This window comes from Pleuronectes platessa, chromosome 14 (assembly GCF_947347685.1).
Source record: "Pleuronectes platessa chromosome 14, fPlePla1.1, whole genome shotgun sequence".
NCBI classification, from domain to species: Eukaryota; Metazoa; Chordata; class Actinopteri; order Pleuronectiformes; family Pleuronectidae; genus Pleuronectes; species Pleuronectes platessa.
In genome coordinates, this window is record NC_070639.1 from 14,944,133 (window position 1) to 14,966,393 (window position 22,261).

A 22,261-nucleotide genomic window follows, 5' to 3' on the forward strand; every position below is an offset into this window, starting at 1 on the left:
AGTGCCTGAAAGCACTGGTCAAAATGTATTAAAAGGTGTGAAAGAAACATGTCTTTTTATAGATGTTATTTCCTGTTGTTCCAGTTCAAAAATGCCTTTTGACACAACATTTTATTTCTGCTACAATATTTCTGTTAAAGCTCACAGTTTGAATTAAAGTTCCATCGATTAAAATGGATTTTAAATGGTGCACTTCCCCAGCTGGTGGTCTGGCAGCTCCTCGCCTTATTTGTCGATGTGTTATTGATCGCTGTGAGCCGGGCCGCTCCCTGCAGTCCACCGTGCTGGGGAGGCAAGCCAATCATGACCCGCCTGCTCGATTGACCCTCTTAGTGCAGTGGATTTGAAAAGTGGGAAAAATATACTCACTTCAGTACCTCAGTGCGTAACTGTTTCCTCTCACAACACGTCAGGTATTTTGTGTTTTAAACCTTTAAGCTGGAGACAGACTGACATGTGTCAGAAGGAATTTAGCAGTGAATCATGCGCTTCTTTGGTATAAATGGGGATTCAAACTGTGCAGGAAGTAAGTGGTTTCTAATTTGAACGAAACCACTGTATCATTACAATTTGCTTTTTGTTGTCTCCCACAGCAGCACAGTAACCAAAGACCTGCTGCTGCAGGCCAAGCAGGACGGCTTCTCAGACCGGCAGGTTGGTCAGCTTCTGGGCTCCAGTGAGGGCGCCTGCAGAGAGCTGAGGCTCACTCACGGGATCAAACCGTGGGTCAAACAGGTGAGTTTCACTGGGCTCTGACCAGAAGCACCCAGCACAGGTCAGATAGACTGAAATTCAGTGCACTCAATAAGTGACCTCGCCTAAACAATAAACACATTCTCACACACACACTGTTGTTTCATGTTACCACAAAAGTAAATGGAGTAAGAAAATTCACATTATTTTGAGGAAGAGTGTAACAGTATACATGACTAGTGGCTAGATGGGTGTCCTCACTGTGCTACTTCACAAATGTAACTGTAATATTAAAATATTTGTCATTACTTACTTACTTCTGTTACACGTTAAAGAACAAATGACCCATTTGAACCTTTTTGTTTTCTCAGATCGACACCTTGGCAGCAGAGTATCCAACTATGACCAACTACTTGTATTGTACATATCATGGTCAGGTATGTGGTCCCTGCTAATAGAGGAAAATATACACATTATAGAGATATGTGACTTGATGCATGTGCACAGTATGTAATCCATTCAATCACTGAATAACTATTAGTAGAGCATTTTATTTAGCTGATTGCTAATACTGATTCATTGTAAGTAGTAGTAGTTTCTTTCTGTGTTAAAAAGTAAACACTCACAAGAGTGCATTATTAACAATAATGTTTTTAATTGATTTATTTCTACAGGAGCATGATCTTGAATTTAAAGATCAGGGAATCATGGTACTTGGTTGTGGGCCCTACCACATCGGTGAGCCCAACAATAATATTTTATATCATGTAAACCTGCCTGGAATATTTGTTTAAACTGACTTTGAAATAACTTGACCTTTAAAACATGTGTTTTATACAGTATGAATTTTTACAAAATAGATTATTAATTTAAAGTATCAAACAAATTGTTAAAAGAAATTGTTTCCTCAATGAAAAGACAGAAATTTCCCCTCTTATGTTTTTTCATGACACTAATAAGCAAGAGTTTGTACAACTTTGCCATTCCAACTGTAGAGCTTGAGTTGCACTTACTATGTAGATTGGCTATAATAGTTTGGCAAAACTTAGTGGAAAGTTTATCAGCTCTAATCTAATTGTCCGAAATAGATGAGGGGTTCATTGCAATCAGAAATACAGGAAAATATGTTGAGAAACTCTTCATCTTCAGTAGTGTAACATGTATCACCAAATGTGGTTAAAACACAACACTTCTTATGTTGAATTTTGTAAATTCAGAAGTGCTGAAATGAATCAGTGTTTTGATCCACCAGGGAGCAGTGTTGAGTTCGACTGGTGTGCCGTGTCCAGCATCAGGGCCCTGAGAGAGATGGGTAAGAAGACGGTGGTGGTGAACCACAACCCGGAGACCGTCAGCACCGACTTCGATGAATGTGACCGACTCTATTTCGAAGAGCTGACGCTGGAACGCGTCCTGGATATCAACGACCAAGAGGTGAGAACACACGCGTGAAAAGATTCTTCTTTTGAGCGAATTCAAACAAAATACACAGGATTAGAATTTCCTCATCCTTTAATCATTGCAATGAGCATGTATTGGTCGATGGTGGAATTCTTCAATCTGCCAATGAAACTAAAGCAACTACAACTTCTATCGAAACCCTTTCGGAAACTCCTGGTCTAAATCACTGGGCTTAGCCCAACATGCATTGGGAGTGAGTCAGGACATTTTGGTGTGGTCACCCATCTATCACAGCGTTATATCAATATTAATAAATACTTGTATATTCATGTGTATTGATTAGAATGCGATTGAAATATTGCCTCGCAATCAATTTCAGGGTTCCCCTAGGCAGAGTACTATTGATCATTTTCACAATTGATATATATAATAAAAGAAATGCATCATGTCATCCAGGTCGCAGGTGGGAAATGTCAGCGCAATATAAATAAAAAGTGATATTAACTCAATATTAGTGGCAGATGGATGTATTGCTCTGACACTTGTGCACATACACGTTATGGCCTGATCATTTCTCTAACTTAAGCACTCAAGTTTTTGGGGATTAAATCTTTATTTACAAACTGTGGTCCACTTGTTTTACTGGAGTTTCACAGAGCAGCAGAAGTTACCTGCTAATTCGTTTCCATAAATAAACTCAAACCTAAACTAAAGCATTTTCTGCTTTATCCTGCAGAATGGTGTCGGCCATTAAACACAGTGGAACGAAACCTCTTTCTCTCTCTCTGTCAAATAGAAACCAGGAAAACTCTGAATTGGTCCTAATGGGGGCATGTATTATGCAGCACTATAGGCTCATCTAAGATTTAGGATCTTAGCTTTCTGTAATTACAGGTGAGAGGATTTTTTTTCTGGGTTTTTAGTCTTTAATGAGCTTTCGGATACATTCATAGTTCATTGGGTTGAGCTTGTTAAATTGTTTTTTTATGGTTTAATTTATTCTTAGGTGGTCATTTTACATCGCTGTGAAGCTTTTGGGTCATTTCATGGAGCAGTTCTATAAAAGTTTTACTTTATTTTTGTTTACGGAAACTGTACATTTCTTCTGTTCACTTTTTTATGAACAGCTGTTTCCCAATTAGTTCCCATAGTATTGATGTATAATATCTTTTAGTCTTCTAGTGTCATTGATCAATATAATACACTATCACAATTTGTCACGATCAGTTTGCTGTCGTAGTCATAGACTGTGAAGCCAAAGTGTTTTGATCGCACCCTCGGGATGGCTGCAGTACGATTTGGAAAAGCCAGCCGCCTCCATGTTAGTGGATTGGACATGGACCAAATTAAAAAGTCAAAGTCACCTCAAATACATTTTTCTCAACAACATATTAGTTAAAGTTCTCCCTTGCAGAGGAATTGGAATTGGAGTTGTAATCCAGTTAAAGTACCGATGTCTGATGAAGTGTTTCTTTGCTCTGGAACTTAACTTTACCATCCATCCCTCTGTCAGAGCTACAGTCCCCTCTTTCTTTTAATGTGGGTCTGTGTGATAAGTACGGCATTAGATCATGGAGATAAAGCCTGGACAGGAACAGGAGAGCAGCTCCATGAATAATGAAGAGATACAACCCTGCATTGCCATGGAAACAGCATCCCCCTGGATCAGCTCGACCCCTTTGCTATGACACTTGTAATTAAACTCCGGTTTCTCTCCATCATCTGTGAGACGTCTCCTTGAATAGAGTCCATCTGTGGCAAACTCAAATGATTGGACATAATTTGAAAAGACGCACAACTGTCAATATTAATTCCGCTACTAACCCTGTGAATGTCCTGGGGTGACGCGGCCCAGAGCTCTGACTTGAACCCAATCAAACATCTCTGAAGACAAAGGCTGTTCTCTTCATCCAGCCTGACAGAGCTGGAGAGGATCTGCAGGACAGGAAATCCCCAAATCCTGGTGCAGAGCTTAACTGAGAAGACTCGAAGATGTCATCCCTGTCAGGGGTGCTCTTACAAAGTGCTGAATAAAGAGGCTGAATACACACAATTTAAAATTGTGGTCAATCTGCAAAAAAAAAAAAATGGACAACGCTTTATTTTAGCAATCAATGGCATTAATGATTTTGGTATTAGTAACTCTGCATTGGCTTTATGATCTTCATTTTGGATTTCCACCACAGAGACAACATAATGTGTAACGGCTTTCTGAATGCACCGTATACACCATCTGTCATAACTAAACCTTTTATACGGTAAAGCCAACATCAAGTGTTTTTGTCCCATATCTTCACTCTGTCATTAGTCTCTGGAATAATTTGACGTGGCATCAGGTTTCAGACTTTAAAGCCTGGCTGAAAGGCCTGAAGCAGGAGGACCAAGACGTGACCTGACATATTTTATTCTTAATGTTATTCAATCCTTTATCTCCTCTCCTCTCTTCTTCTCCAGGGTTGCTCAGGCAGCATCGTGTCAGTGGGAGGCCAGATCCCCAACAATCTTGCCGTGCCGTTGCACCTGAACGGGGTGAAGATTCTCGGGACGAGCCCCCTGCAGATTGACCGGGCTGAGGAGCGCTCCATCTTCTCCAGGGTCCTCGATGACCTCGGGGTGGCCCAGGCCCCATGGAGGGCTCTCATTTCTCTGGTGAGAGGAAAGATTTAAATAATGGAGAGTAGCGGCATGGATGGAAAATTATTATTATCATATTTTGTGATGTGCAGGTTAGCTAAGAACTTCTATTAAATCCCTCCCAAAACAAGGTAGGCATTATTACCTTTTCAATTTATAATGCAGAACATAATTAGGATCCTGAATATGAGCACACCAGGTCGCCTTTTAAGAGTCATTACTTCTGTTTTTACACGGAAGTTCATAGGAAATCTTACTGAATCGTTAAAAGAATTTCCCCCTTATCATCTCCTCCACTAACCAGTGTGGATTATCAAAAACAACTTTTGCTTTCACAACATAATTTCCCAATATACGATGCTTCTTTCATTTTAATCAATCTTTACTCTTTTGCTAGCTAAATATTAACCAAATACTTTACAATCATTCCATCATTCCCTACAATCGAACTCTACTCATCATGTTGAGAAGTTTCTTCCTCGCTGAAGCTCAGAACCCCAACTACTCGCAGTTTTGTGTTTGGCCTTTTCAACTCGCTCACGGCTAAGGCAGAACAAAGCACCGGCAAACCCCTCTGTGGAACACGAGGATTTGTGAGATGTGTCTGCAGTCAGCCCTGGAATATTCCTCGTCCATATAACTGTTGCACATGAGCTCAGTTACCGCGAGGAGCGATTAGCCGGGACGCGCACAGATAAAGTCCTGCGCCTCTCCAGAGTCCACCTACAGCCCTCATGTCCCTGCCGATCCTGATGAAACTGTTTGTTTTTATCGGGCCGGAATAACTCAGACGAGCCGTGGGGAGATGCGTCTTGCGTTTGTTTGTTTGTAATTGGTACTCCACCCCTGGCGAGTGAACAGTGGGTAATGGAGAGGAAAAGGCGAGTCCTGCAGAGAGTCGGAGAGAAAAAGCGATGATGATGATAATGATGATGAGGAAAAGGACATACCACATTTCTCTCACTGTTAGACTCCCACCGCAACTCCCACTCGTGCTCGCGGAAGAAAACCGAATCAAAAGGGAGATGAACTGAGGCGCCACTTACTGACTGTTGAAGCACTTATATTCTCCCTCCTGCTCTTTTCATTAGTTTTGTTTTGGCAGACACGGCAGCGTTCTCTCTTGAAACCTTCTAAATTGTGTATGGTTGAATTGAGAACAGGTAAAATAGGAGCTTATTTCATGAGAAGGGTTCTTGCAGCAAGGATGAGCACAGCTTTATAATCATTTTCTCTCTTTATTCATACTACTCTAAAACATGAAATAACTTATTTAAAAGTTGCATAAATATTCAAGTACACAACAAATATCCAGTGTCCTCATTTGAAAACTTGCTTTAAACTCCTGCTTTCTGAATCACTCCTTTTATTTTTGAAAGAATGGCTCTTTGGTTGGTTATAGATTGTGTCTGTTGTAACTGTGTTTGTTAGAATACTTCTTGGTGTGCGCTAAGAAAATGGTCTATACCTTAGAGACAATGTTTGAGCCGTCAGATGTGTTAATAAACATTTACATCTCTACTCCCTGCAGCTATAAAAAGTGAATTGAGTAACAGTAGTTAAACAAATTGGCTAAATGTTGTTTTTTAAAGGATTATTTACTGTTTACTTAATTGAAGCTATAGATATTACATTTTCAATATGTATTAGTGCTGAGTTGTGTCACTGTTATTACCTGACATTCTTTGTCTGTTTAATATTTAATGAGAGTTCTTCGCCTTTCACAGGAAGATGCCTTTTCATTCGCCAACCAGGTGGGCTACCCCTGTCTGCTCCGCCCCTCCTACGTCCTCAGGTGAGTTTTACCAAAGGCCAGTCAACCATGAAGACAGTTCTTACTGTGACTGTACAAACAGTAAGACTGAAGTGAAGTCAGTCGTCTCATGACAGCAGTCTCTAATGCCGGTGTTAGGATTGACAGATGAGGTCAGGATGGGCACTGGATCATCTTTTATTGAAGTATTTTTTTATTTGCATATATTGTGATTTAGCTGCGTTAAGAACCTTGCGCATATTTATTAGCATATATGTATATATCTCCATTAAAATTTATTTTTATGGCTGCAGCAAGGGTGAAGAGCCCAAGACAAATTTCTGTAAAAATGAAAAATACATTTTGAATGTTAATCATGGAGTTAGTGGCTGACCTGTCTTAACCTCCTTCCATTTGCTTATTTATTTTGTCGACAGCAGTATTATTAAATTACAGCACAATAATCTAAACAGGATTTGTGTCAAATATTCAGCCATTAAATTATGTTAATAAACACAGGCAGGAAAACCGTTCAGTTGTGTTGGGTGAGGCATGAGCTATTGGTTTATTCACTGTTTTATTAATAATTTAGTGAAATACAGTTTTAGTTATAATGATTAATGAACTTGACTCGCCTTAGTGCTTATTCAGTCCTGCAGTGTCACTTGTGTCCAGCAGGTGTCATGATGGGTCCCTGTGTGTAGCCTCAGTGGGAACAAACTTATGTGTAATACAGTTTTAGACTTTTTATTATTTTCCATGCAAACTTGGAATATAAAATGGAATCTCTCTTTACCTGTTGAGGATTATAGGAAACCCTCATTGTCCGGCAAAAGGTCACATTTAAATCTACGTAATATCAAATGCCTTAATTCATCAGTTTAAAAAATCACAGCTGAATGGTGAAGTAGCCCAAATCAAATGATTATTAATATGGAGTTTATTATTATTGACAATTCCGGATTCTTCTGTTTCTGCAGCCTTCAAATGAATAGAGTTACATCCTCTTCTCTCCTCTGTCTAATCTCTCCAGTCCCCAAAGTATTTTCACTTTCCCCCCTGACACACTTGGTAATGGTTTTTGAATGTTTCTCTCAGCCTAGGCACATTTGCACAAACTCACACATGTACACACATGCACCAAAGCAAAATTTTATGTATTTATCAATAAATATATTCATATAATAACTTAAAGACTTATTTATGACTTATCTCATATTGGCATACAAAAGTCCTGTATTTCTTTTGGTTCAAAAAAGTGTAGTGCAGCAGCTGGTGCCACATGTAAACGCTGCTAAACACTGCTGCACAATACACGCGTTTCAACCTTTTCACTAGTGAAGAATAACTCTCAAAAAGTGATCGCGAGACAGTGAAATTCAAATGCATGGTAATTCTGTCTGTGAGAAAGCATCTGTGTGGCTGAGCAGTGTCTCCAATTAGACACAAGTAATAACAACTAATAACTAAAAATAACCTCACTGCCCTTTATATTTAAATCCCATTAGTTTATAATTGCCTGAAAAATTTAAAGCAGATTTTTTTTTAAGTAACTCAGGATGTGGTTGTGAGCAAGTGTGTTGGATCATCAGTTCTTTGAATAATGGTCGTTCAGACAGAAAACAATTATTTGCCATGTCTACTCCAACAGCTGTTTCCTTTGAAAATGCTTTCGACCACAGACTAAGTTAGGGCAGAAGGCATTTTCTGTAACAGCAAAACAATACTAATGTGAACATCAAGGCCAACATAATAATACCATTTCAACTTCTAATACAGCAGCAGCAACCCAAGCTGGACTGAAGGAGAGAAAAACATAGATTTATGTGCTCATTAAACCAATTTTGGGTCAAAATATAACGTTTTCACAATCATAATACTGCATCTGAATTATTGGTCTTGATGTGAATGATTCATCTCAATATTCATCGTAGCAGGGACTAGATGGCATCCGAGTCAAAGATGTGCCTAGATGGTTGGTACTTAAATGAAGGGTCAGTGTTCAGTCTGGGATTTGGACATATGTCTGCCTCTGAGCTACACACAGCTGAGGAATAAAGCTCTGACCCGAGCCTGTGGCCTTCCTGTCCCGTTCCTCTGAACCTCTTCTTCTCAAACAGGAGATAAAAACAACCAAAACAAAAAAACCTCCTGCCTAAATCTGTTGTTTTTTAATGACAAAGTTCTGAACTTGTTTTCAAGAGCCTGGAGTGCTTTTCGACCTAAATAACTGTTCTCCTCCCTCGCTCTCCTTCTTTCTCTCCCGCGCCTTATTTTGACTGTTTCCAGACCTTGTTCCCGATGGTAATAGTGATGCAACGCAGAGATAATGAGTGTTTTGAACAATCATTAGAAGCCTGCATGTTCTCCTGTTTGCTCGCTTCTCTTCCTCTCCTGTGGCCCTTTTTTCTTCGGTTTTCTCTCCCCCTCTCTCACACACACACACACACACACACACACACACACACACACACATTCACACTCTCTCACTGTCTCTCTCCCTCTCTCTCTGCATCTCACCAGCGGCTCAGCCATGAATGTTGTGTACGGGGAACAGGAGATGAAACGTTTCTTGGAGGAGGCCACTCAGGTGTCCCAGGTGAGATCAGTGTACACACGCCTGCACCTGTGAGACACACATTGCCAGAGTTTCACCTTGGACCTTCATTTTTTTGTTCTTCTGGCTTGAATTATATTGAATAAGCATGTTAGGACAAAGAATTCTTATTCTCGAAATCACACACACACCCACACACACACACACTCTCGCTCTGATTTTCTGTTCTCCCTCTGCTTTCAATTAACTACTGCTACCAGCTGGCATGTCTGTTGGCTAGTATTGTGTGCCCAGCTCTACCTCACTGAACATGCAGGTGGCTCGGGGGCATCTGGCCCCTCCAAGGGCCTCTACCTGGAGCTAAAAGCATGTGCACACACTCATGCATACACCCCCCCACACACACACACACACACACGCACACACTATCTCACCATATCACCTTCACAGCACCAAATCAAGTCTGTTAATGGTAGTATGACATTTAATTAAATAAAAAGTGCATACAGTGACAGATGTAGGCTTTATGAAAAGAGAGAAAACAGGTCCTGGATCTGCCTCTTTGTCCAGATCCCTGCTGTGATTCAATGGTGTCTGTCTTGGTCCATGCATCTGTCCACCAAGTTTCGTAGAAATATGTGTAGTAGTTTTAGCTGCTGATGACAAACAAACCAACAGACATGGGCCAAACAGAACTGCCTGCTAAAGATAATAATCAATGTAATTACGAAAACATCAACAGTTTAGGACTTAAAATCAAGCAAGGAGCAAACCATAGACTATTAATCTCTGAGTTTCCCCTAATCAAATAGAAAATAAAGTACCTGATTTTATTTATTCTATTTTGCACCTGTGAGTGTGACACTGAGCCAAATTTGGAAATCATTGCACCTCATGGATTTATCTCTCCAGTGATCGTCCACGTCCTGCAGTTTACAGGGAGACTTGCAGATTTGTGGAGCGGAGTCCTCATTAGAAATGAGCTCAGGTCAAGATGGAGGTAAGGTGATGTGCAGGATGAGCTCCGATCACTTCACAACAGCAGCATTTGCTCGTTTCGGAGCAGAAATCTTTTTCGGCTGACTTTGAAACGATGATGTGAAAGGAGTTGCTTGTAGTAATGAAGCCACAGAGAGAACAAACACCTGAATCCGCAGCCATCCTCGGCTAGACAGAGTTTTTCAGTGAGCCAGGGCTCGTTGTTTATCTGCCTTGCCAACAACTTCACTGTTCTTTTTCACTCTCACTGCTTTCATCATGCCGCTTTCAGCTGACTCTGTTAGTTGTTTTCAGAGAAAAAGCTTTTACAAACCCAGAGTAAAGTTTCTGCTCAACACCAAATGACGGACAGATGCAGCCGGTGGACGTAGAGGCACATTTAGCACATACAAAGCCCGATTCTTCTTTCAGGAGTTTGTCGAGAGGGGTAATTTCTGACTTCTCTCTGCCGGTCGGCCAGAAACGTGACTACAAATGAATAATGAAGTTGCTCTGTAGCTGCTGGATGTGGAAAAAAGCAACTGTTTATGTGGAGAAGAGAGCCACACTACCCAGAGACTTACAGACTGCACTGAAACACCAAAAGACCTTGTTCAGACTGGGTTATTTCACCTTCTTTTTTTTTACGAGTCAACAGAATAACCGCCCTGCTGTCTTTTCTCCAGGAGCATCCAGTGGTCATTACCAAGTTCATCCGCGGTGCCAGGGAGGTAGAGGTGGATGCTGTGGCCAAGGCTGGCAGGGTGAGACTCTACTGACTTGAGGTTCTGTCCAGTTATACGGGTTTGTGTCTGTAATGCCTTTGAGCTGTCATTATGTGTATGTGGAGACATCCTGGCAGAGTAGAATCTCTGCTCTGGCAATGGAGGACAACAACACTGCATGCACCAGATGTATTATTATGTTCTGCCTGACATAATTAGTGCTTGAGCATAAGTTGCATACACACATAATGTACCATGTTTTGCAGCAGCCTGCAAAAACGTTTTGTCCCTTTTTTATTTATGATCATTAATTCCTTTTAGTAATTTGGCTTGCAGTAGTCCAGAGCGCAGCTTTTTTTGAGGGGGTCTTCAGACATTTTTAAATAAAAAAAAAAAAAAAGGATAAAAAGTTTAAGGTGAATAAAGACACAGACCAATCACACACACACATTATACAAAACAGGATAAAGAGTCTGATCTTCTAAGGGAGATCGTTCTGAGCATCAGGTAACGGACCTTAAAAGTCAACAATAAAGTCTTCAAATCCATTCAAGCCGATGAAAAGAAGCTAAAATCAGAGTAAGTTGCTCTTTTAGTGGATAGGGTGAGAAATCCGGCTCCTGCATTTCGGACGAGCTGTAATTTAAATTAATTCTGCTTTATCAAAGTAACATTTTTTAATTATTTGACCCCTGTGGAGCTGCAACTTCTGTAACTTGACGGACTAAAACATTTGGTTTGTCATTACTGCGCGAGTGTGCAGCTCCTTGTCCTGAGCGCCCTCTCTGTTGTTCCATTGTTTAGACTGCAGAGTCATTTCAAGGGTGTCAGTTTAAACATGGCCAATCCAGTCGTACGGTAGATTTTCTCCCTCTCCTTTCCCTGAATACAGCCCCTCCTTTATCTTCAGTATCACATTAACAAGCTGTCCATTCATTGAATACCAAACAGGCTTCATGATTCCTGGCCAGGCAGAGTGTGTGTGAGACACAGAGAGAGAGAGAGTGGAGAAGTCAGAGATAATGCGTATTAATTACAGGCTCTATCTGAAGAGTGCTAATGAATGCTGTGGTTAGCAGCAGTTTAAATGAACTAATGACACTGCAGCTCATTTGCGCACACACACACACACACTCTTGCACAGAGTTGCTTGGTGATAAAAATCTCCTTTCCTGCGGGTGAAATGTTGGAAGTTATTCTTTTGACTCTGCATATCCACCGACACTGTCACTTAGCGACTGTCCACAAACACGGGCCCTTTGTCCAGAGCCGGTTTTCGATGAGTGTTGAGCTGACTTGATTTATTTATGTATTTCAAAAGCAAAATGTATCACTCACAACTTTATGTACCATCATACACACACTGCCTTTGTATATCCTATTTCAGACAGTGACGCACTCTAGGTATAAACACATCCAGTCTGGAGATCTGGAAAAAATTCATTATTCATTATAAATTTGTTATAATCTGCAATTACTCTCTGTCCAGGTTGTGGCCCATGCCATCACAGAGCATGTGGAGGATGCTGGGGTTCACTCGGGAGATGCCACTCTAATGCTGCCAGCCCAGAGCATTAGCCAGGGGGCGCTAGAAAAGGTCAGTCAAGTCGAGACATAGTGACTCGAATCCTATCAATTGTATTGTATATCTGAGAACAAATGTCAAAGTGGCGTCCTGCATATTCTAATTTGTTCTGCCACAGTTTCACAATGAACTGAAAAAACGTTCACACTTCTCATAATAACATAAGAGATGTCTAACTTGGTGTTTTGCTCTATTGATGCATTGTATAGCGGTGTGTTGCGCTATTAGCAAGTGCTATATGCCGCATGCTCAATCAGATCCTTATGCTATCGTCCGTAAAGTTTTTACCATCCACAACAACTGTCAGACCTCATAGTTTCGGCTGCTGTAGTGCATGTACCTGCAAGTGAAACAAAATTCCTTGATCCTGCCCATAATTGAATTATTCTCTAAGCCGTACCGCATCCTTCCACCAAGTTGCGTGTTAATCTGTCCGGTAGGTGTGTAATCCTGCTAACAGACAAACAAAACAATATAAACACCTTGGTGGAGGTAACAAGTTCTTTAAATCATAATTTCTCCGTCATAAACGGGTATACTGGATATTAAACGGTTACAGACAGCCTCATTTGTTTATATTTTAAATGTGTCTGTGATTCCTTTTTCCTTTTGCTCTCAGGTGAAATCTGCCACCCGCAAAATCGCGCAGGCATTTGAAATTTCCGGACCCTTTAACACTCAATTTCTGGTTAAAGGGAATGATGTCATGGTGAGTAATAATTCTCAGGGTGACTAAATGATAGATCGGCATTTTAGCACCGTGTTACAGCAAATGCACTTTACTCACAACTTGAGATCGGCTTGTGGTTGGATTTTAGGATCGATGTTGCCTTCAGTTTTGATGTTCATGTTGTGTATATATTGTACATATTTGTTTAGTTAAATGGAATGTAAATGTCTCTATGGGCTGTGGGAGTCTTTTGAGTAATTGTGTTGTACTTCCTTTAAGGTGATAGAGTGTAATCTGCGGGCGTCACGCTCCTTCCCTTTTGTATCAAAAACAATCGGCGTGGACTTTATCAACGTGGCAACCAAAGTGATGGTGGGGGAGCCTCTGGATGAGGCCAGCCTGCCCTCGCTGGAGAACCCCATCATTCCCGTAGACTACGTGGGCATCAAGGTGAGAAGAGAGACTGAAATTACTGTTCACAGCCACATGAAGTGAATAAGAAGTGTGTGGTGTAAGTTAGTGAGGACGTTTCCAACTTGGGGCTCACACACTTTTATAAGAGCCAGCCATAATCATCCTGATAGGCCTTTTCAACAGAAGACAATTTGACACGTTACAGGAGAAAAATAACAAGTGAGTTTAAATATTACATGGCTGGTTTTATGATGGCTGATATTATACCCACAGTATATTCAAAGCTGTTGTTTTGCTATACTCTGCCCTCTGTTTAACAGCCTAATGGAATTGATCCAGAGGTGAATCAACTCAGGGTCAAGAAAGAACTGTGTCGACCTGATTGAATCATATAAATGTTTAATGCTCGGATGGCTGCCAACAAACCGTCACAGTAAAACAAGCAGGTAGCCAGAGTAGCCTCATGAGGTGGACAACTGTGAACTGACAATAAAGACACAATCCTTGTTGCCATATCGTCACACCAGACAACACAGTTGCGAACAAAGTTTCCTCTTCTTCATTTACAAAAATAAAAAAATCAGTCCATCAACCTTTATGGTTAAACATACATTTTTATACATACTTTTTTTTTTTTACAAGAATCCTGGTCATAAAGCTGTGACGTCATTGTTTCCCAAACACTAAATCTTACATGCAGACACTGATACACAGACACCAGAGTTTTGGAAAATCAAAACTTTGGAAGGCTGTTTATGACGAGAGGCCCAAATGCAGAGGAAAAAGTTAAATTCGCAAAGTATTCACACTCTTGTGGACTGGGTGACTATGGGCTGGATTTATGTCGTCAGGCGGCGCTCTTAATAATAGACACTGTGTTTTTAAAGGCTTATAAAGTTATGAATTGTTCTCGGCTCATACAGAAGTATGTAATTCTTAAACTGAAGTTCAAACTTTCATAATTAAGAGAATTCCATGAGGAGTTCAGGGTTAATAGCTACCTGTTGTATAAAAGCGACTTGTTACGTGGTCCCTAATAATCACGTCTATGAACTTCCCACGGCCGGATGTATCATCTGGGGTTAGGAAATTGGCTCCTATGTAAAGGGCCCTACATGTATGACTTCTTAATAGGTGGTGCAGGATCCGCTCCTGCAGTTTCCATCGGATGCCCTTACAAAGGCGACAATTACTGCTCCATCCCTCCACCTAGGCGTGTGCTGGGGAGTAATGGGTGACTTCTCATACCGGCTGGGAGGCTTACTTCTCCTCAGATTGGGTATGAGAGAGTTTACGTGACGCCAGATGTTCCAAAGCTATTTTTTTTTCCAAAGTAATTTCTCCCTCTAATTACAACAGAGCTGCTGTAACAATGGCTGTAGTTCAGAGCCAATCAGGCAGGTATAATCCCCCCACTCTTCCCTGCCACCTAAAGTTTTCAATTTCTAGGCTGCACAGTGGTGAAGAATATTAATCAGAGCTCTGAATACTCCCGGCGGCGGGCTTAAAAGACTTCCAGAGTTTACTTGGAGTCAATGATACAGACTTCATATACCCCAGCTAGAGGTGGGGATATTCCTCGATCCTTGGATGCATCACGATGAAGACCTGGACGACTCTGCATCGATGCAGAGACGGAACATTATCGATTCACGCTACGATCATTGTTTTAACGATTTTACAGCTTCATAATTCTAAAAACTGCTGCTTCACACACACACTCACACACAGCTTGCAGACAGGAGAGAAGTTCTTCCCACAGATTATCCCACAACGCATAATATTTTGTTTACTTCATTGTTGCACAAGAAGCGACGCCCCATTCATCCACGAACATAAATATTCAGTCAGCAGGTTTTTATAAAGCTCAGCTGTAAGTGTAGGTGATCATAAGGAGCAGAAGAGCAGAATCTCTTGTTGACCAGCGCAGTAATGTGCCGCTCCATATACTAGAACACTTACTTCACATCATATGTGATATGTGTTAATATAAACCATATTGATATTATATATCATTTTATACAATAATATTGTCTTTTGCACACTCTGTCTACATATTCTCACACTCATAGTATATTATTTTAATATTTACTATTATTATTATATATACTGTTGCTGCCATTATTATTATGACTATATACTGCTATTATATTGGTATATTTACATATATAAATATATATTATGTTATATTTATATACTGTACTATTTTTATATACTGTCTAACAATAACATTACCAGCATATCATCAGTACTTTTATTACCATCATCTTGCCACTGCACCTTATCTACCTATTTATCTTGTTTCTGTTTTTATTCTTTCTACCTCAATATTTTTATTTTTATTCCATTGTATTGTATTTTATTCAAATGTACCGGCTGCTATGACGACTTAATTTCCCTTCGGGGATGAATAAAGTAATCTATCTATCTATCTATCAGAGGGGGGCCAGGCGGGGCCACCCTGCTAAAGTAAAGGCTAAAGATGCAGCACACAAGTCTTAACCGAATGAATGTCAAATCAATGTGAAGATCATCGACCACTGTCTGATATTTTTTTTATTGAAAACCTTATGTTGAAAATTACATCACACTTGTAATAATAGTAATGGTCCAAAACACTTCTTGAGTCTAGTGACCGAATCACAGCCCTCTGAATGGGAATCAAATCATGAATTGCCTAAAGGTTCCCACTCCTAAGCCCGGTCCTGATATGTGCTGGAAAACCTTGCCCCAATACAACTGTTGAGGGAAGTCGTGCTAATCTCATTTTCTTTTTGTTGAACACAACCCAGCCACATTCACATAAAGCCCACCACTGTAAACACAGTTGTGATGTTTAAAACCATTATCCAGCCTCTGTAGCCTCAAATGTGTGTCATCAATATGTACCCTCTCAGCCTTTATCCTCGCTGTATCATCACAAGGCTCAATTCATTGCCATCCAGAGAGACCATCTTCATTTATCTGTCTCGTTCCCTCGCAGCCGCTCTCCGTCGCTCTCACTGTCTCCTCTGCCTGACAGTCCCTTGTTTGAGGCCATGTTGTTTTCTCCTCGCTAACAAGTCCCCATTGTGCGATTTCTGTCTCGACGTCCAAACTCGTGGGGAACAATAACACAGTTGTATTTATGACATTGAGAGGAAGAAGGGCATGAAAACAACTTTTGAGGAGGAGGAAGCTGATTTGCCGCATGTCCCCGGTGCACACTTAATGGCGGGAGGAAAATAACTGTGTTGGATGTTTCGGCCCTTTGACCGTGGCATGCGAGGCATTACGGCGACTTCTGAAATAGACACATTCTTCTGAGCCTAACAACCCCAGGAAAAATACAAGCTCCGAACATCACAGACATCAAACCTTTTCCAGGCAGGTGTTTAACCAACGAGGGCATGTTGGCATAAACATATCTGCTTGTTAATGTGTTGATCAACTTTATACAAAGGTTACTTTACCACTGAGACAGTAACTTGTGACTCACCATATGTACAAGTTTGGGCTTAAAATTATCTTTCAGTATTAGTTTGTAAAGTTTTATCATTTAAAGTTTTCCAGACCTTCACTTTACAACATAATGAAGCCAGCCACCCTAGCTAATCATGTGGTTTCCACAGTTTTCTTTTGATTCCCAAGTGCTGCTGCTACTGAAAGGACTCTTGTTTTCATAACTACTGTTTCTGTAAATGTATGTTTGTATAATGATTTTCTATTTTTATTGACCAGCTTTATACAATATAACTTTATTAATCCTGACTGTAATTAGGTTTAGTGCAATTTAAAGAAGACTAAAATACAAGGTAAAAACATGCACTCACAAACATCCATCCATTGAAACTATTGTTCAGCTGAAAGTGTAACGTCTTCAGCGATAACAAAAGACAGTCGTTGAACTGGAGAAGCCGGGGATCGAACTACTAACCTTTCACTCTACTAGTTGAACTATTCAGATAGTTAAGCAACTATTTCTAAACTTGAAAAATACTCCACTACAAGTAAAAGTCCTGCATTCAAAAATGATCATTCAAAAAGGCTTTTTGAAGGGTTCAATTGGAACACTTGAAGGGACCAGTTCATCCTTCAGTTCATCATAAACATTTAACGTTAAAACATCTTGAGATAAATTTTTTACACTGAAAGAAAGTATAATATTACCTTCTGAGTTGGAGTAGAGCAGAAGTAGAAAGTTATATAAATGCAAAGTAAAAGTACCTCAAATGTGTACTTGTAAAGCACTGAAGTAAATGTACTTATTTGTTGTCCAACACTGCCTTTAGCAGTTTCTACACCTTGCATTGCCTTTCTAGAAATCTGAAAGCAGTCACCTTGTAGTGTTTTAGAAAAGACCCATGGAATCACTTTGTTCTGTCCTATAACAACCATTTGGCTGGGTTCAGAATCTGGGGCCTTTCATAGAACTTTTGTGAGAATATCTAAATCAATAACAACATCAGTACAAAATCTGTAAATTGTCGTTCAGAAATCTGTTGCTACGACTGCAGCTGCTAATTCCCATTCAGCTGCACATATGAAGACCTGTACACTGGTGCCTGCACTTCCACCTCCAGTGAGGCTCGCTGTGAGACAAAATGTTATGTAGACACGTCTGACTTTATTCTCTCTCTCCACTGGAGCTCAGCTGGTGCCCCAAGATAACATTGTTCATGTCGTGGAGCCTCGCTGTGCTCCTGTCTGGGAGGAGTGGGCGTTGGGTGTCGGATAGGGAGATGGGGATGTAATGTGTGTGTGTGTGTGTGTGTGTGTGTGTGCATGTAGGATGTTGTGGTTGGAGAGGCTCGGCTATTGTGGCAATCACATACATTCTGTTCCGCAGACATACCAATTTCATTTGGAGGACACCGCATTACAAATGAAACCACTGAGTTATATATATAATTTTTTTCAGAATCCTTCTCATGAAGGCTCCTGAGTAGTTTCTCATTTTCAGAGCATTTAAATCTCCCCAGGTGATGGTGCTGCCAGTTCTTTTCCCCCCGCCCTCCCCTCACTTCCCTTTTCCGACTTGTTTTTGGTTAAATTACATTTCCACTTTAAGTTTGGCTCCACAGTTGTGACCATTGCGACGAGGCGGCTGCAGATTTGGTTCTGCAGTCGGCGCGGTGGCGGAGGAGCCTTTCTCATTAGGATGATTAAATTGACTGTTGTGGATTTACATTGATCGCAGAGACCCGCGAGCATACGTCTTTGTGCCGTCCTCGCTTTGTTTCGCAAATTGTCTTCAGTGTGACTAATTCTATTGTCGACTCTTGTCTCCCATTGCACATCAATAGGTCCCTGTCACTGTCGCTTCCCTCTCTGTGCGTGTCCCTCTCCCTCCGTCTCATCTCCTTTCTTAGTTACATTCCTCCATTTTATCCTGGCGCACTTCCCCGTTTTCCTCCAACTCTTTGAACAAAGCCGTGATAAGCGACGCCACCTCCCCGTCTGCATTCCCTTCTCCTGGTCCCTACTTGCATTAGTATGCTAACATTACGTTCAGCTGATTAGATAACCCGCTTCAAGGATGAATCCCCCCCTTGTGGTCCTTGCCTCTACGTGTGTGTGTTTCGATGTGCGAACACATGAGCACATCCACACCACCACACCTCTCTCTCTCTCTCTCTCTCTCTCTCTCTCTGTCTCTCTCTCTCTCGGTAAAGGGGGGAGTTGTCTGCTTCTAAATTGAAAAATAAGAATGACATTCGAAATTACGCCCCTACTAAATATTTTTTCTGCTATACAATAAGAAATACTGATCGCATACTTTTTTTTCAGTCATGTTCTCCCTGTCTTCCACTTTTCACCTTTTGTTTCATCCTCTTTCCCCCTTATTTCATTTCCCTCAAACTTTGTATCTCTGCTTTCGTTACATTTTGAACTGTCATTCATTCCCTCTTTTCTTGTCTTTACCTCCTTCACTCCCTCACTTGCTCCCTCCATGATCTTTCATTTCACATTTTCTCCTCTCCTCCGCTTCCCCTCCTCTCTTCCTCTGCCTCACCCTGGTATTCCTTCATTACGCCACCTACCTGCTTTCCCCCTTTATCTCAGCGTGGAGGCCGCATGTTAAACAGGCTGTTAAAGCGACTGGTGTCCTGCTGTTCAAGAAGCCTCCTTTCTTTTAAAATGTCCTCTTTCAGTCTGTCTGCGTCTGTCTGCATCTGTCTGTGCCAATATCGTGTTTCACCTCTCTCCTTATTTTCTGATTTTCCCTTAAAGTTTAAGAGCTGAAGCATAAATTGCGGTTTGCATGAGACAAAGTGAAATAATGATTTGTAATTAGAAAACAAAAACCCTCATTTTTTGTCAACATGGGCTTTTATTTATCATTATTTGCCATTTAGTCTTCATAATGCATATACAGCTGACAGAGCCTTAGTTTACCTGTTACCGTGAAAATCGTTTATAAGCAGATTACTAGAAAAAAATTGCGTAGCATCTGCATGGTAGTCTTGGAACTTGAGGAAAAGGTAAAGGTATTTTTTTTAAGATAAGCACGATATGACACTGCACACTTGCATATACGTGCGCACACACACACACACACATACACATACACACACACCCCTGCCGTTTAAAGCGTTGATTTGTCAGAAATTACGCCACATTATCATCACAAGCTGAATGATAGAGACAAAGAGACCAGCGTAAAGTAACTGAAGGAGGACTTAAAAAATCACTTTTTTTATGGTCCAAACCTTTATGAAATGACCCAAAATGAACATTGTAAGAGGATAACTTGATCACTATAACCAAATTCTTTAAACAGCATTTGTATAGGAACGTATCTTTCCCACGCTTTTTGATCCATATTAACGTTGTGCACAAACAATCTAAACAGCACAACAATAGGCAATGAGTAAAACAAATAGGAGACCACATTTTATGGCTTTTTAACAAGGAGATTATTCCCAGGAAGTAATGTGGTTTGAATAGCAGCTTATTGACCTCACATGTGGGCATCAAAACCAAATCCGTCCCTCTTCTGTTCTTTGACAGGCGCCCATGTTCTCCTGGCCGCGGCTGAGGGATGCAGACCCTGTGCTTCGCTGTGAGATGGCCTCCACTGGAGAAGTAAGCACACTGTTAATACTTGTGTGTGTGTGTGTTTTTCCTCCATAATTTGGAGAGTCGTGTCCACAGTTACTCACGCAGGGTCTGTTCCTGTTGTTTTCTTGCAGGTAGCTTGTTTTGGACCAAACATTTATTCAGCCTTCCTGAAAGCTATGCTCTCCACAGGCTTCAAGCTGCCACAGAAGGGCATCCTGATTGGAATTCAGGTAAGTCCACAGCCATCTGGAGGTCCACTCGCCTCCTGCTCTGTGCTTCCTTTTGGCGCCTCCTGCTCATAAGACCCCAAATGAGAGGAGCAGCTCAACAAATATTTTTGGCCATCGGCTTCTTACAGTTCCCGCCTCTGTTTGATTTACACCACATCCGACCTTGATTCTCGTGACTGACAACTCTCATGAGACTTAAAACTATGATGAGCTCTCAAGTGATGATGTGCGAATAGGCTCAAATACAGTAATAGATGCATGTTACAGCTGAATGAATAAGAGGAAATACAGTAACCATCAAAACCAACATGATTCTAATTATAAAAAATCTCCCAGGGCGAAAATAAACTATTTACACAACATGACAAAACTGCGGTATAAGGTATTTGAAGAATTAAAAAAATTACCTCAAAAGAGCTATTGAATCATGGTTCCTGTATAATTGTGCCGTAAAATCATCTCCATCCCGATCCACAGCCACAGAGATGAACTGTGAGCCTGGACAGTGTATTTAGATTTTAATGACACCACGTCACATGAGTTCTAGTAATTAAGCCACCATGCGTTATCAAACTGTGAGTTTGACTAATGCAGGCTGTGTAATAGGTGCTCTATGGGAAAAGGTCCACTTAAAGGCAAGTGCCCAGGGTCAAATGCGCACCATCACATGGCTGACAAGTAGCAACCTATAATGTTGTCATATCCAGAACGCACAGAGACCCAGTTTTGAATGTGAAACGGCTTCATTAGATGTTTCTGCTGGATTTAATCTCTGTGTTAGTTCAGTTTGGAGAGGAGGAGACTTCTGGGGATAATCTGATTTCTGGTAAAAAACTCCTGAATCAAACCCTGACGTCCCCAAACTCCACCTTTTCTTATTGCTTCGTTTGAGAAACCGCTTGCAGAAAAGAATTACAAATTGTTCACCGTGAATAAGATCGACACAGTTATGTGAAAAGTTAACTGTGGGATCAGTCATCCTTTATTATCTTTTAACAATTTTTATTTTTAAATATTAGTTTCAAAGATGTAGCTTCATTTATATCTACTGGCTCCAGCCTTTTTACAGTAACATTTTTATACTTCTAACCATTGTTCTTGCTTCTGTTTATATCTTTTTTCTGTTCTTTTTTGGAAAAGCAATAAGATCATTGAATCACAGTGGTTTTTTAAAAACACAATTGAAAATGGCTCCAAATCTACAGTTCTAATTAAATCAGTCAACTACCTGAATGCACAGAACAATTTAGAAGCAGGACCAGGACATTACGACAGATTCAGAACAGCCCTTCAGTGATGAACAGAACATGATGGACTCTTCATATTTGAACAGAACCTCATATCAGAAAACTCCCTCTGCTGGTATTCCTACGTGTTAGCATTTTGTTTTTCATCAATCTGTTGTCTTCCCTTCCAGCATTCGTTCCGACCCAATTTCCTGGCAACAGCGCACCAACTGAAAGAGGAAGGCTTCAAAGTGAGTACTGAAACTCCACAGCGCTAACAAACAAATTTTCCTTCATAAGTATCAACAATGGTGCATAGAGAGCCTCCTGGTTCTTGGATTTCTACCCTTA

At 40.7% G+C, this 22,261-nt stretch overlaps 1 protein-coding gene across 2 annotated transcripts in view; it reads left to right on the plus strand.

The window, feature by feature from the left end:
- cps1 (carbamoyl-phosphate synthase 1, mitochondrial) overlaps positions 1-22,261 on the plus strand; it is a 45,462-nt gene that overhangs the window by 19,296 nt on the left and 3,905 nt on the right. The window contains exons 22-35 of one of the 2 annotated variants that reach the window (XM_053440429.1): positions 594-735; positions 1,065-1,130; positions 1,368-1,431; positions 1,946-2,127; positions 4,549-4,743; positions 6,456-6,523; positions 9,005-9,080; positions 10,703-10,780; positions 12,231-12,338; positions 12,946-13,035; positions 13,276-13,446; positions 20,404-20,478; positions 20,586-20,684; positions 22,102-22,161. In XM_053440429.1, the coding sequence (XP_053296404.1) occupies positions 594-735; positions 1,065-1,130; positions 1,368-1,431; positions 1,946-2,127; positions 4,549-4,743; positions 6,456-6,523; positions 9,005-9,080; positions 10,703-10,780; positions 12,231-12,338; positions 12,946-13,035; positions 13,276-13,446; positions 20,404-20,478; positions 20,586-20,684; positions 22,102-22,161 (1,474 nt within the window). The remainder of the gene's footprint in view (positions 1-593; positions 736-1,064; positions 1,131-1,367; positions 1,432-1,945; positions 2,128-4,548; positions 4,744-6,455; positions 6,524-9,004; positions 9,081-10,702; positions 10,781-12,230; positions 12,339-12,945; positions 13,036-13,275; positions 13,447-20,403; positions 20,479-20,585; positions 20,685-22,101; positions 22,162-22,261) is intronic. The other variant, XM_053440430.1, reaches the window with a different exon arrangement.